The sequence below is a fragment of the Chaetodon trifascialis genome, chromosome 6 (genome assembly GCF_039877785.1).
Source record: "Chaetodon trifascialis isolate fChaTrf1 chromosome 6, fChaTrf1.hap1, whole genome shotgun sequence".
NCBI classification, from domain to species: Eukaryota; Metazoa; Chordata; class Actinopteri; order Chaetodontiformes; family Chaetodontidae; genus Chaetodon; species Chaetodon trifascialis.
In genome coordinates, this window is record NC_092061.1 from 11,966,565 (window position 1) to 11,982,066 (window position 15,502).

General features: G+C 41.9%; 1 protein-coding gene across 1 annotated transcript in view; it reads right to left on the minus strand.

Moving 5' to 3' along the window:
- Nucleotides 1-11,857, minus strand: part of pde4d (phosphodiesterase 4D, cAMP-specific) — a 150,769-nt gene extending 138,912 nt beyond the window's left edge. The window contains exon 1 of the mRNA XM_070964214.1: nucleotides 11,756-11,857. Within this exon, the coding sequence (XP_070820315.1) occupies nucleotides 11,756-11,800 (45 nt within the window). The 5' untranslated portion in view covers nucleotides 11,801-11,857. The remainder of the gene's footprint in view (nucleotides 1-11,755) is intronic.
- Nucleotides 11,858-15,502: the final 3,645 nt, after the last annotated feature.

Here is a 15,502-nt window from a genome sequence, read left to right on the forward strand (position 1 = left end):
TTCCTCCGGAACCCGTGAAATGAAATGTGGGGTACCCCAAGGGTCAATTTTAGGTCCAGTACTTTTTAATCTTTACATGCTTCCCCTTGGGGATGTCATCAGGAGACATGGCATCAGTTTCCATAGCTACGCTGATGATACACAGCTTTACATTGCCGTGTCTCCTGATGACATGGGGCCTATTGATAACCTTTTAAACTGTATTTTAGACATTAAGTCATGGATGGCAGAAAACTTCCTACAGCTCAACCAGGATAAAACAGAGGTTTTAGTTATTGGTCCTGAAGGCAAGAGAGAGACACTTTTACCAAAACTACAAGGTTTTACACCATCACAATCTGTTTAGAACCTGGGCGTCATTTTAGACTCTGAGCTTAGTTTTATTCCTCATATTAAAAATATAACAAAGATTGGTTTTTACCATCTTAAAAATATAGCCAGAGTCCGCCCGTTTCTCTCTCAGGCTAACACGGAGGTGCTGATGCATGCTTTTATCTCCTGCCGTCTAGATTATTGTAATGCCCTGCTCTCTGGTCTTCCCAAAAAGACTATCTATAACTTACAGTTACTACAGAACTCAGCCGCACGTGTGCTGACGAGGACCAGAGGACGGGAGCACATTACACCGGTTTTAGAATCGCTGCATTGGCTCCCCATGTGTTTCAGGATCGACTTTAAGGTGCTTTTATTAGTTTTTAAGTGTCTTAACGGTCTTGGGCCATCTTATTTATCTGACCTGTTTTTATCATACCAGCCCTTGCGGATCCTGAGGTCCTCTGGCACCGGCCTTTTGATTGTTCCAAGGGTTCGGACCAAAGCCCACGGGGAAGCAGCATTCAGCCATTATGGTCCGAAGCTTTGGAACAGCCTGCCAGAGTGCATCAGGACTGCAGAGACTGTTGATATTTTTAAAAGAAGGCTCAAGACTCACCTTTTTAGTTTAGCTTTCAATTGATTTCTTATACTCTTTTAACTCAGACATGTTTTATCTCAGTACTTTGTCTTTTAGCTCTTAGGTCCTTTTATTTTATTCAATTTTAGGTTTTAGGTCCTTTATTCTATTGTCTTTTAGGTTCTAGGTCATTTAATTCTATTGTTTTTTAGGTTTTAGCTCCAGTGCTTCCTCATGGGGGGCCTCCGCACTGGGAGGGGTGTCTGGTCTGCCCGCCGGGGCGTCGTCCTGGGGACCCCTCAGGCCCAGAGGACTGGGGGGCTCTGCACTGCGTGTGGAGTCCACCCCGGTTTGTCTGGGTTGGGAGTCTCTGTTGTGGCGGCGCTCCCTGTGGCCACGGCCGGTGATCCTTCGCAGTGCGGATGAGCCCCCCGTAGGTGGTTTACTTTTCCTTTTTCCTCTCATGATGCCTCAGTGCCCTGCCATTTTCGTTGGGGTGGGTGTGTGTGGGTATGTGTATGTGTGTGGTTGTGTGTGGGTGTGTTGGGAGGGGTAGTTGCTTTTATATTGCTATGTTATATTTTTATCTTTTGTCAAGCACCTTGTGCTGCATTTTTATGTATGAAAGGTGCTATAGAAATAAAGTTTGATTGATTGATTGATTGATAAATATTTTATCTATTGGATGTGGCTCTGTGAATAATTTATGTAATTCAAATTGCAGCATGCATCACAACATTAATGATTAATAATGAGAAAATAATTAGAGATGACTCAGGTGAGAATGTAAAAGTGATGTCCAGAGGTAACTAAATAAAAACAAATCAAGAGAGAAAACATACAATGACTAGAAGTTACTGTAACTGTTGAGGACTTAACAAAGGTTCAAACAGAAAGTCCTAGAAAGGAACCCAGAAGAGAATTGGAAACTCAAAGTGAAAGTTACATATCACACTGGGTCAAGAGAGGAGAGGGGAAAAAAATTAAATGATAAGAATTTCAGTGGGAGGCAAGAGCCATCTGAAAGCTCAGACTGTGTACATCTGAGGACCAGAGTGTCAGGAGAGAAACTCATTCGACAGAGGCACGTTCACCTGGAGGAAAGCCATCAGGTGGTCAATATGTCCTTAAGTGGTTGGCGGCAGCAGCAGTGGCTTTCCTTTAAAGACAGGACTGCTCCAAAGCAAGGTCTCCTACATTACAGACACGCTTTTTCTCTGAATATATGCACCTGGAAATCCATTAGCAGATATCAATCTCATTTTGACAAAGACCAAACAAATTACTTAATGCAAATTCTTTTTAAAAAATGGAAATTGCTATTTTGTTTGCTTCGTGATGGCCTCCAGCACAAGAGTCCTCTAATTAAACACACAATGCACCCCAAGACTCGGATAGGAGAAGTTCAGTTTTCTGTTGTTTCTTTACACTGTCCTTACGGACGGCAAAGAGGTAATCAGTTATTTGTGTATTGAGTGGTTCCAGGACTATCTTTGTTTCAGGACTTGAATACACAAATACACATATGGACTAAGATAAATTGAGGCAGATTCTGCGCCATTAATCTTGCCACTAACAATGAGGAGTTTTCATTTGTTCTGCATGAATAACAAGGCTTCCCCATTAAGTAAGGGTCAACCATTAACATTTCCATTCCATATAGTTCTTAAATCGCTGTTGTGTCCCTTTTTATTGACGCCCACCTATAGCGATGCATGCTCTATATGTATACTCTGTTGCCTGCAAGGTCCCATCAAGTCCAGTGCAAACAGCACTCCTAAACTGGAATAATACTAATTTTGTTGTTAAAAAAAAAACAACCCTCAGATAATATAGCTGTTAAAATCAAGTTTTGTCACAAGGTTCCTCTCCAAGACAAGTCCACAAAATGACTTGCAGGAATCTCATTAGCTACGTAAATACTTAAATGGTTAAAAAAAAAAAAAATACTACTAATAATAATAATAATAATAATAATGATAATCTAATTTTATAATAATCTTAATAAATGAATAATAAATTCATTTTCAATTTATCAAATTACCAAAACCATTTAACATGCAATTGACCTGGAGCTTTTTTGCAGGTCCATGGGGTTTGAGGCCCTGTGGCAGTTGCCCACTTTGCCAGCCTTTAATTTAGCTTTACTTACAGTAATCCAGGAACAACAGGATGATGAAATTAATTCCCTGGTGGTCTTATTTTGGCTTGTTTTGTGTGTCGCAGGTTCTCATACACAAGACTGATTGGCCGTGCCAAGCAGAGGTGCTCAATGGCGCATGTGTGCCCTGGGGCAACCTGCTGAAGAAAACCTCCTATTCACCCTCCAAGTGTAAACAAATGAATTATCCTGGCAGTTAGCACTACACAGCATTATATGTCTCTATTTGGCCAGAAGGACGTCCCAGAGCACTGACTGACTGTGTATGTGCGTATGTGCGCATTTGTCTCTCCTCTCTCCCCTTTGTCGTGACTATCTGCCTCACCCTCCCCTCCATCGTATACCTCATCAGTGCACCTCGAGCCCCCCTGCCCATCTACCCCTGCATCCATCAAGATGCCAATCTTCATCCGGGAAGAAATTGAGCCTTTCATTCCTACATAATTACCTGCATTAGACTCATTGCCACAGACGGCGGTTTACAGAATGGAACGATGGAGCCAACATTGTTAACCCTCACTTTTCAGCTGGCTCAAGGTAAAGCAGATGGATGATGGATCTAATGAGTCAGTGAAGTTAAGTCAGTATTACTCGTGAACTCTTTTGACAGTATATTCAGCCACTGCTAAACAATTTATGTAATAGTCCTTTGCTCTTTATGTCACTCTTACAATGATACAGGGTACTGCTTTTATGCACTACACTTTAGCCTATTAAATCACACTATGAATGATCTATGGACTTCATTACTGCTTGCTTTTCTGTATTTTCTTCCATACAGTTGTCAGTAAAAATGAAAAGACCAGCATGTTCAGAGGAAATAGCAAAAAGAGCGTTCATCCTCATCTTGAACTTTAAAACTTCTGACTGTTCTTCTTCACAGAGAGATTCAAAAATAAAGGTTTCCGACTTCAGTTAGTCAGTTTGTGTCTTGTGGTGTTTCTTCCTTGACCCATCCTTGCCGTCTGAGGAACGAAATGTAATAAAAGAATAATATGCAAATCATAAACATATTTCCAAAAGAAAATAAATAAATGAATAAATAAATAAAATACTTTTAGTTACGTCAAAGACCAGGGGTGAGAAGTATGACACAAGAGACTGCACAAAGGTTCAAAGGTTAGGACATCCAACCGTGTGTGTGTGTGTGTGTGTGTGTGTGTGTGTGTATGTATGTGTGTGTGTGCGCGCATGTGTGTCCATTTTCACTCACTTGTGCTGTCTCTCCTAATGCCTGAAGTGGCACTTTATGATAAGTGGGATCAGTGAAAGGTTAATTGGTCTGCTGTGACTCTTCTGTGCTCTCTGTGTACTTCATGTGCCAATCCATTGGTGGTCCATTCAAACTGTCCGTGCAGGGTGGGCCGTGGGACAAATTTCATTAAATCAGCATGCTGCTAAACAATTAACATGTTGTGAACTTTTTAAATATTATTCTGTTTTGTGGAAAGATAAAAAGAAAGGAGATTGTTTTGTACAGTAGTTAGCTGAACAAACTGAGACAGATATTTTTCATCACCCTGTCTCCGTTTGATTGGCCTGCCAAGCGTTCAGTTAGCATTTGGGGGGATTTAAATCAAAGACTGACAAAAGCAGCATCACCTTTGGCTGAAATGACAGCTTTCACTGGCAGATTTTACAAGTTGTAGCTGCTACTGAGCTAATTAACATTAGCTCTGTAAGTTGGTTGGAAACAGCACAGCACAGGGGATAAAGATTTATGCTTTACTGTTTGTGTTTCCAAACGGGGTGTCCCAGTTTTACAGCGGAAAAGGCTTTGAGCACGAGGCCTAACTCCAGCTGGAGCAGCTGGATTTACAGCTGTTTATCGCATAGATCAAGCAACACTTTCTGTAAATCACCTTGAGACATCCTTTTATGCCGCGGTGAAGAAATGCTCCATTCGCTTCAGAAATAAGTGGTTTCAATGTGCATTTAATATGGTTTGGGTGGGTGGGGGCGTGAATAAATCAATGCAAAATGGGTCCTGTCCTGACTTAATCCCTTAGCTTGCATGTGTTTGCAAGGCCCTGAGAGAAAATCTGAGAGAAAAGAGTTACTATGAGGACTGAGAGGTAGAAAACAGTCTAGAAATAAAGTTTGTTTAAACAGCCTGAGGATACTTTGACCATGACAGCACATCAATATGAATTACCAAGTAGATTGCACCCATTATAACATAAAACAGTTTTGAGGGCCAAGCAGTACAACGTATACTCTGCTTTGATTTGTGCTTTTATTATGGAAATGGTTAAAAATGTATGTAGCTGTCAATGTAATTAATTTGACAACAAAAATATCTGCTTTGATGAGGATTCTTTTCAGATTTTTTATACATGCTAATCTCATTTAACCATGTATAGACTGAGGTTGGCCACATCTTCTTTCATTTTATTACATTCCCTTGATTCTAATTGAGTCCTCCTCTCGTCTTCACCTCTGACTTTGTGATTAAGCCGAGCGATGTGGACTCCTAATGGCTCTGCTGCACATCAGACATCTATGTTTACCATCCGTCTCCATTTTCAATCTACATTACTGGGGATCAAACTGTATCACATGGGGACCTGCTATCAAAGGTGTTTGAAGCTGCCCCTTGCATGATTTATGCATTAATTCCTATCAATTAGACCATTTAGTCTGCAAAGAGGAAGCCACCCGTTTTTCATAAACTGAATTTTTCATTAGCACCTTTTTTCCCCGGTTGACCTTTCGAGAGATTAAGATGGCACCAAACATCGCCTGGGTGTTGCTTGGCCTTTCAGTTTTTGTACGATTTCACAGTGGAAACAGCATCTGGACAAGACCTCAGTCCTGTCAGCTGCTTTTGTTTTATGATAATTGTGCTCATGTAGAAATAATTTGATGGAAAAATAATGGTGTGAAATAATCAGTATGCGGTACATGTGTGGTCGTCTGGAAGAACGCTCTTCCTTGATGCCGCTTTCTTTATCTTTCTGCAGCTTCTCCTTCCGACACCATCTGCTGAGAGTGTCGGAGCATTACCTGAGTGCACTAAGAGGCATTCCTGCACTTCCTCTCTCAGAAAAAATGTCACTGTTTAAGTTCATGATGACCTTAGATCAGTGTATGTTACATTGTTTTGCATTGGCAGACTAGAGAGCCTGAATCAGGATCCACGCTGGTAAGATGTTCAAGGTGTATTCTGCTCCGAACTGCTTAACAAAACAGCTGTGATCACGAAATGATTCAAGGGTTAGATTAAAAGACAAGAATACACCATCATCACTTCAAGCCAGGGGGCAACCTGCACTGTGCGCTGCATGTGCAACCCTTCACCGTCAGCGGCATCATTCATGTCTGTGCTCTGAATTTAGCAATTGATTTTATCAGAGAATGAATCTTAAATGGATTCTGGGTAAAGCCCGGGAGCAACAAGAGAAGTGGCTGGGAAAGAAGTTAAGACAGACAAAAGGAGCAGGATGGAGAGGGAGAGAGAGAGAGAGAGGAGATGAAAAAGAAAGATTGCTATTGTAGGAGATGCAGTAAATCACTGGTTTGAAAAAACTATTTGGTCCTTCCATTTATCTGCCGGTACATTGGCAGCGCTCGGCTTTCTGGAACATTACAACACTACATTTGAAACACTACATCTGAAACAAAGGAGAGAAGGAGATTTGATATTGATGGCTTCCTGGGCTCTGAAGAGAACTCATAGTGTAGGCACGATGATTTATTTAGGTAAACTTGATATTTATGGCTCATGTTACTCTACAAGTGAAATGTCTCCAGCAGTCGTGGCTTCGCTTGGCACATGCTGTCTCAGTGAAGGGGTTGCCTCAACAACACAGGCTTATCGGTCGCTTCATGGTGAGAGTAATTGGTATTTACAACCAGGGTGTGTGTTCTTTATTGATTGATCTGGTGGATGACAGCTGTAAAACACTGTCTCCTGTGGTAATAAAAATTAACTCAGCTCATTTCCTACGGAACATAGCGTTCACAGCTTCACTGGAGAAAAGAGGGGTGCGGAGTTAGGATCGGGAATATTTTCCTGTTTCACTCCTCTTACACTTATACTCCACAAACAGCGGTTAAAATTATGGTTCATGGTCCCTACATGGGAACAGTGCACAATATACTGTACAGATAAACTTAATTTTTAATGCCTATAGGTCTGTATACCATGCTGGGACGCTGTGTGGACCAACAACGGTTTTCTGAAGTGTTCCTGAGCCCATGCAGTTATATCCTTTATACAATCATGCGTTCACAAAGTGGTGAACCTCGCTCCATCCTCGCTTGTGAACAACTGAGCCTTTCCAGGATTCCTCCTTTTGTTGCTCCTGTCCAACTTGTTTGAAACGTGTTGCTGCATCAGATTCAGAATAAGAATGTACTTCTAACCAGTTGGGGTTGTACAACGGGGAGGTTTTTACTGGTTTTCACTTAATTCTCCATTCATCATCAAAATACCTCAGTTTCAACACGCACTGTGTGAAATACTGAGTGAAATATAGTGTGCGTGCAGCTGCACCACATGCGGCGGTAATGGTGAATTCAGACATTCTTCCTGTGATTTACCTGCAGTTGTGTGAATATCAAACACCTCCTTGTCTCTGCTAGTTATCCGCTGTTACTGTTGCCGTCATATGCAAATTACCTTTCTATTCTTAAACGTTCATGGCTTACATGAAGCAATTTTTCCCGCCTCTTTTTTATCTCAAGTAACAGTATGTTACATTTCCGTTCACATTTGTATTTACTTTCGTTCTGATGTGACACAGAATGCCTTCAATAAAATATTTATGCTTCTAAGGAGGCTATGAAAAGTGTCAGGATATAGTAAAGGCTGTCAATGCAAAACACATCCAAAGGACACTATAGCTGCTTACATCCTTGTTTCCTGGTTGTCTCAGCAGCAAAAGTGAGAAAAATCAGCTATGAGGAAAGATTTAGTGCGAGGAAACTAGTAGGACAGGTGATAACAATATAACAGTGGTTTACTGAAGTTTCATTCTGGGGGTGGCAAGGGAGATGAATCAGTTTGTTTCAAAGAAGCCCCTTCTACTAGCCTAGTAGGCAGGAGAAGAAATGTCTGGCAGGGGCATGACCTAGAGTCTTCCTCTGCTTCAGGCATGGCTCTGTGTTGCATTGGTCTGTGCACAACAAAATGAGATGAAACTCCCTTGAGGTGCCTCAAACACTCAGGGAGGGGAAAACTTTTGTTGCAGATGCAGAAAGAAATGCGAGATAACACTGACAGGTGGCTGACGGGCTGAAGCTACTTAAGACTCACTGCACATTTTCTCGATTTTCCTCACCTAAGCACAGGGTCAGGGTCACTTTACTGTAACGGAAAGATAAAGCGGAGCCCACTTGCTCGGTTTTCCATCTACATACAATAGACCTGCTCTGAAAAAATAAAGCCTTAGCGTGTGAATCGTTTAGTAATAGGAAAGTGAGAAGGAAACATTCTGCATGTGTTATCTATGAATTGAATCTGGGTAAAGTGTGACACTAACAGGGTGGCAGATTAATGACTCCATGAATCCTCCATGCTGACCTTCCCAGGCTGAGTTCACACACCATTCTTCATGCATCAGCCCCACATCCGCGCTGCCGAGAGATACGCTGCCAAACACTTTATGCAAGATTAATCACACTTTAAACGCAGTCAGCAGGCTGTGAAATGAGAACAGTGAGTGGCTGGTGATGTTTCCTTACAGGAGGCGCAGAAAAATAAACAAATATCAAGCCTGCCTACCTCTCTACCTATGTGCATGGATGATTGTGCACAGGGCAGCCTTTAAGTGCAGGCTTCACACAGACAAGAGAGCACGCAGACACACCCTGACAAGCACATGGAAACCAGATAGATAAAACATATTTGCCCCTGTCCAGTTTTGGCAAGCTTGAGGGGAAAAACATATCATTTCCCCGAATGCTGGAGTATATCCTCTTTGCATGGAGCTGCCTGCTAATCTAATTACGTGTTTCAAATATGTAGTAGATTGCTCTGCTCTCTCCTAAATACATAAGCAGGTAGATAAGCAGCGGTTCCAAAACAATTAACACTGTTTGCAGTGGGTCTGTCAAATCAGTGATAAGGAGGCTGCAGTTACCAGGTTTATCAGAACAATGGCCTCTGTTGTGAGTGATGTAGTAATATGTTAATTTGGATAAAAAAATTAGTAAGTGGAAAGATAAAGAGCCCTTCTTCTCCGAGCTAAGATGTTAAAATATATAGTTTTTCAAATTTGTTTTACATAAGTGGTGCCCATCTTTAATGAGTCTCTCAAATCCTAAGGGGGATTCCAACAAGTGTTAAGAGCTAGAGCGCTTTTTGGGAGCTGATCATCATAAAACTGCACTTCAGACTGTTGTTAGTCTTCGGAAGATGTCTGTTTGAGAGGTTAGGGAGTTATATAAATCATTACGCGTTGTCCCATGCTCTTTATTCCGTTATGCCATGTCCATTTTCTTTATGTCATCGCCTGCAGCTGTCTCTTGTCCTGCTCATCCTTCAGTCACTTTTCCGCTTCTCTGATAATGTTGCCCCTCCTCTGATCCTGTTCAATTGAATTTCCCCGCTCTTTTCATTTGATATGTTGTCCTCCACCTCCCCTCTCCAGCCCGCACCTGTATGAGCTGCGTATCAGCTGGCTTTACTGAATACGATTTTAGGTTGGCAAATAACTCAAGCTCAATTCGAATCCTCATTTGCGCTCTTTCCATGAATTAAATCCCTTACCATCATCTTCACAATGCCCCCTTGTCTGTTTACCTGACTCAAAACCTTCCTGCTCATCCTCGAGGCCACAGAGGCCCAAACACATGGCCTGGACGCTCCCCCGCTGAGCTCTAATTGGTGATCAAGATGTGCGCGGGAAGAAGACAGAGCAGCGTTTGGCCCATTTCTATTCCCTCATCACATTCACAGGGCCACAGTCACATCTGCGTAACCATGGTGATGCTGATAAGGTGACTCATGACTATTCATCAATGGTGCTGCCTGATTGGACAGCCCCCGAGAGCCTTGTGAAACGTATTCATCAGCGCAGCCTGTGTCCCTGCTCTACCTCAATATGCCCTTCAGGATGACGAGGGAGTATCTCTGCTGCTCTCAGTTTGTTTTTCACATTCACTTCTTGTCTTAACCTCACCCTCCACCTCTCCTCTCTTCTCTCTAATTACCTGTCCTCTCTTGATGTCCCACTAGTTTCTTTCACACTTGTCCCTCTTCCCTAGCCTCTTTCCCTGCTCTCTTCTTAATTGGTGAAGACATTAATCACAGGCCCATCTGACATGAACTTTTTCTCGTCTTGCCAAATCTCTGCTCGGTTACAAATCTTCCTCATATTTTACAGTTACGATTTCATGGGAAATTCAATTGCAGCACGCACTTCGAAGTCTTTTTCCCATGACTAATGAAAGAAGAAACAAAATGACAAATAATTATTTTTTCCCCAGGACATGTTTTTAGTAATGTACAGTGAGTAATTTTAAAATCCATTGCCTCTTCAGACACAAAATGTGAATCATCAATCACTTTTTGTTCCATTAGTTGTGGTTTTATTCCATTTTAAAGGTCATTTGTTCCCGTTGTTGTCTGTTTTTTTTAATAACCATTTACATTCATGCAGCTCTTTTTAATACTGTGCCAGTGGGACTACATGCCTTTTGTTCTAATGTAATGTTTTGCATCAGTTTCAGGGCCCGATCTTGCAGGCAGGCGTGTCTTTGGATGTTTTTTCAATGGTGACCTCTGGCTTAAATGTTTCCCCACAGGAGCTCATCAGCATTAGCACCAATTTAGTAAAAATGACAGTTTACAGTACGCACTATTGAATACAGTATGCTTATATCCCATTCAGCTACAGCAAAGTGTGTTTGTACTGCAGAATAGATCATATTTTTTCTATACACAAGTCAAAATGTGTGGAAAGCATCAGGCTGTTATGGCCATTTTCATATCTCTGTCTCATCTTTCACTATGACTCACATAGAAAAGTGGACCATGTGGCAAACTTACAGCAAGATGGAAATCGATTTTCTTTTCGGAAGATATTCCCACCAGTGTCTTTTCAAGGGAAGTTCTCCATCTGCATACTCAGTGTATTTCCTGTCTGATGTCAGCCCATTTGAAAGACTTTGCACACTTGGCCCAATGTTTGAACTTCAACTCAAGGTCAACAGCCATAGAGTATGATTGAATATCTTATTCATGCCGGGCAGGATAAGCCTGATAGCGTCTGCTGCTGCTCTATCCGAGCTCCGTCTCCCGCTGAACACAGCAGCTCTGACCTCTCTAGTTGTTTATTACGATTTCCAGGAACCTGCCTATCAAACCCAGATGGATAGTGGTGGGTGACGGACAGCTTGCACAGAACTCTGACGACACCACGTGAGAGCCCAGATACAGTGGATTAGATGTTGATGGTAGCGTAGCTGTTGTGGGGGATGGGTGAAGATGGAGAGATGCAATGAAATTAACATACCAGCTTTGAACTTGTGTGGAGTTTGTGTAAAATAGTACTATGAATACTACAGTTGACAGTGTTGAACACTCCATAGCAAGGGCACCCAAATAAAACATTAAATCATTCAAATTATTGGTTGTTGCCAAATGTGCATTTCTTACTGAGAAGCAACCATGGCAAAGACGTGCAGTGTATAGTAAAGTAAAGTAAAGAAAAAAGGGCTATGAATGCAAAAAGACAAAGCCGGTGCTCACTTACACTTTCCCGCTGGTTGTCGTCCCCGGACCGGTCATTCTTTTGCATGGTGCGTGCCACCTCTGAAAACAGGCAGGCTTCAGGCAGAGTAAATCAGAAAGGGGCCTAGCAAAAAAACAAAACAAAAAAAAAAAAACATGAAAAACATTTGTGAGGAGGCAGACCATCTCAGCACTTTCCAGATGAGTCATGCTAACTTCAAAAAGTAATTCAAAAGTTTGGCTGGATTAAAAAAAAAAATAGCTTAATGTTACTTTGTGTAAAGAGTTGAAATGAAAAAAAGAAAAATACACACATAGTGTTAATCTGTGTATTTGCAGTTTTTGAAATTTATTTTTATTATTTTCAAGTCAGAGATCACTATCTTGACAGGCTGAGGTAAGTTTACACCACCTCACAGGGCTTTTCAGAATATAAAAGCTTTGATCTCCAAGACAACCAGGTATTTGTGTGTACGTGTGTATATGTGTATGTGTGTATTAAGCGGGGAACATAATGCGTGTGTGTGCTGATGAGAAAGGAGCCATGCTGGGATCCACTAGCCTATTAGAATGCATTAGAGTGTAAAAGGTAAAGGTCAGTGAATTATCGGCCAGAGTTACACAACCCTCTTATGTTTACCTGGCCTAATAACCCTGAGCCTACACCTGTCTCTCCCTCTCCACACTCCTTCCCTCTCTCACACACACACGCGCACGCACACACACACTTGGCCAAGACCAGCTGTGCTGAACTAGATGCCCACAACCATTCACAGTGTAAAGTGTGGTGACACATGCAGAAAATCCTGTCGAACTTCAAAGAAACAAAAAATCTAATTTTGTTGTGGTTTGATTGGAGCATATACAGACAGTCTACTTGTGTTTCAGCATTCCTGTCACGTCGAAGACTCTCTTATTATGATCAACATGATAGAAACCCAAGAACGCAAGCAGACAATTCAGCAATCCTCATTTTGCTCTGCTCCTTCATAACAACTCCTGCTGTCCTCTCTGTACATTTCTATCCAGTTTTGCGTGAATGCGTACATGCAGTCCCTAAATAATAGATTTTTTCCACAACAGTAGCTTCCTTTAAAGTTACTGTGTTCCACAATAGTGATATCCAAGCTAATAAAAATACATGCAAAGTGTCACAGAAACCTATATGTCACTTGCCATTTTCTACATAATCCTTCATTTTCATGGTGCGTGAGCTCAGAAACAACACCAACTCCACTCTATCCGTGTCTACCAGGACTCATCAACAACACTGGATGCACTTTGAATGAGAGATCAGTCAAACGGGTCACACATTATCCTCCACTCCGGTCCTTCAGCTCAGGCCCATCTCCACTAAATAGATGTGGAGTGACAGGATGGCCAGGTAATTACCACAGACAGAAAAACAGATAGAGCTGGCTGGACAGTCTCCATCAATTGGACTCTGGGGGGGGGTGGATTGGTCGTGACATGGTGTAGAGGCTTTGCATGATGTTGCCTTTGGGATAAATAAACTGTTCATAAAAAATATTTTGCATCAAAGAGGCCAGAACATGCACTGCACCAAGCGCGCACATGCACAATTAATAACACCTGCATTGGTTGTTGAGTTTCTCAGCATACTTATCATAAACTCCTTCTCAATATTTATGACAGTGGCAATTTGGACAATTTACTTTTTTTTCTTCTTCTTCTTGCATATCAATCATGTCTTCAGCGGTTCATTTGAAAGTATTTACAGGTAGTTTCAGAGCACAGACGCTGGTGCTGCTGAGTTTTGTTAATTTGGGCTGGTGAGAACAGTTCTGTTCAGAATGTTAGGTGCACCAAATAATTGCAGCAAGACAATGTGCAACTGTAGATTTGGTCATTTCCTACTGCCAGTGGACTACAGCGGGGTGGTACAGCGGGATTGTAATCTGAGAAAGATAACACATCTAATATTTTATGGCATAAACATCATTCGTCTCACATGTCGCTACCCCTCTGCAGTCAGTCACTAAGTGTTATAATGAACTAAGTCCTCATGATTGTACTGTCTGCAAAGCCTTTCAGCTATGTTGTTCTTGACACATCCTACACATTTGCACTTCTATTGTACTGCTGTCTGTTTGGAAAACCCAGTCAATTATTTGGTATTTGTCTAGACTGCAGTCTCGAAACAGCAAACAGCTATTTCAGTCAATGCAGCTCTTCTCTGGGTGTATACAGTGCTCAGCACAGCATGGCAATTCTGAGAAAACTCTAATTAACAGGCAGAGTGATATAAACTTTCCAAAACGTGGCGGTGCAGTTGACATTTTGCATCTGTCAAGAGCTCAGTTTCTTAGCGCACACTGTTATGTCATTAACAGCCACTTACAAAAAGGCACAGCGTCATGATCAACTTTGCAAATTATTCCTGGTCAGCCTCAAAGTCAGCTCACGGTCCATCAGGGCTTGAATTAAACAGAAGCTGAGCTGTTCAAATGACTGAAATAAACTCTCCCTCTTTCCATCACTCGCTCTCTCTTCGGGGAGGGCCTGGAGCCCAAATATGATGAGTCTCCAAAATAATGTGGATTTCGGCCTTGAAAGCACAAGGATAATTTAGCAAAAACTGAGTCAGCAGGAGACATGGCGCAGATACAAAGTACACAGAGGGAGAAATAGAGGGATAAACAATATCACACTCTTGATCTCATACAGCCATTATTATTCACCTTGTTACACATGCTCCTGAAAACTGCATAAAAGTATTTTGACATGCAAATTCTCAATTAAAAACTGGAGCCAATGACTGCTCGAGCTTTCTAAATCTCCGCCACCGCAGAGATCTGAACGGGGTTGTTAAAGATTGCTCATGCATGTGCGCACACTCTGTGACACAAATACATTTTTAGACTGAATAAGCAGTCACATGACAGTCTTCTCTTTCAGACACAGCAACACTTCAGCGGCAATTTACTTGTCTTTGCTTGCAAGACCTGCCAGTCAGCAGCACCGGCGTCTGTGCTCTAAAACAAACAGATCTCGCCTTTCTAATGTTTCCCAGGCAGGAAGCTCTTATTGTTTGTGTGTCTCGGGTGTGTGTGATGGATCAGTGTGGCACGGCATGTGCTAACAGTACAACCACAGGGGGGATGATTTCTGTCTGGGCTTAAGTATTAGTTGCGTGAGGTGCGATTAGACCTCCAGAACCCTCCACCAGAGAGATCCAGATACAGCATGTATGAAAACTTCCCTCTGCAAATGCTATTTCTTCCCCTGTCCCTTTGATACATCCCCTGTTGGCTTTTTCAATTAACTTCCTGCCATCTTTAGGAGAGCGATGACAGTTTATCCTGTGTGATCACATTAAGCGAGTGAGCAAAAACTGAGCTGAGCTATGACTTCTCCTCACCCAGCAGCAGAAGGTCACGGCTGTCTAATGTGCTCTAAATTTCAGCTGCTGTGTGAAACGTCTCTTTTCTCTTGTTGAACTCCCACAGCTGCTTATTGAATAATCGCTCAAAAGTATTCTCAGCCTTTTATTGTAGCCATTCAATCAGCCGAGATGAGCAGGCGCCGTGGCTCTGCTGAAATAGCCAGTCACTTTTATTCTCTTTGTCGGCAGATCTGCATAGACCGTATTAATCAAGTATGCTTTTCGTTCAATTTGCCAAGCTAATATTTTGGAGAAAAGCCACTGGAAGGGATTATACATCACTGACATTAATAGTCAAGGTTTGATGGTAAATACTAAAATGAAGCAATCAATAAACAAATCAGTCAAAGCTGTTGAAAAGGT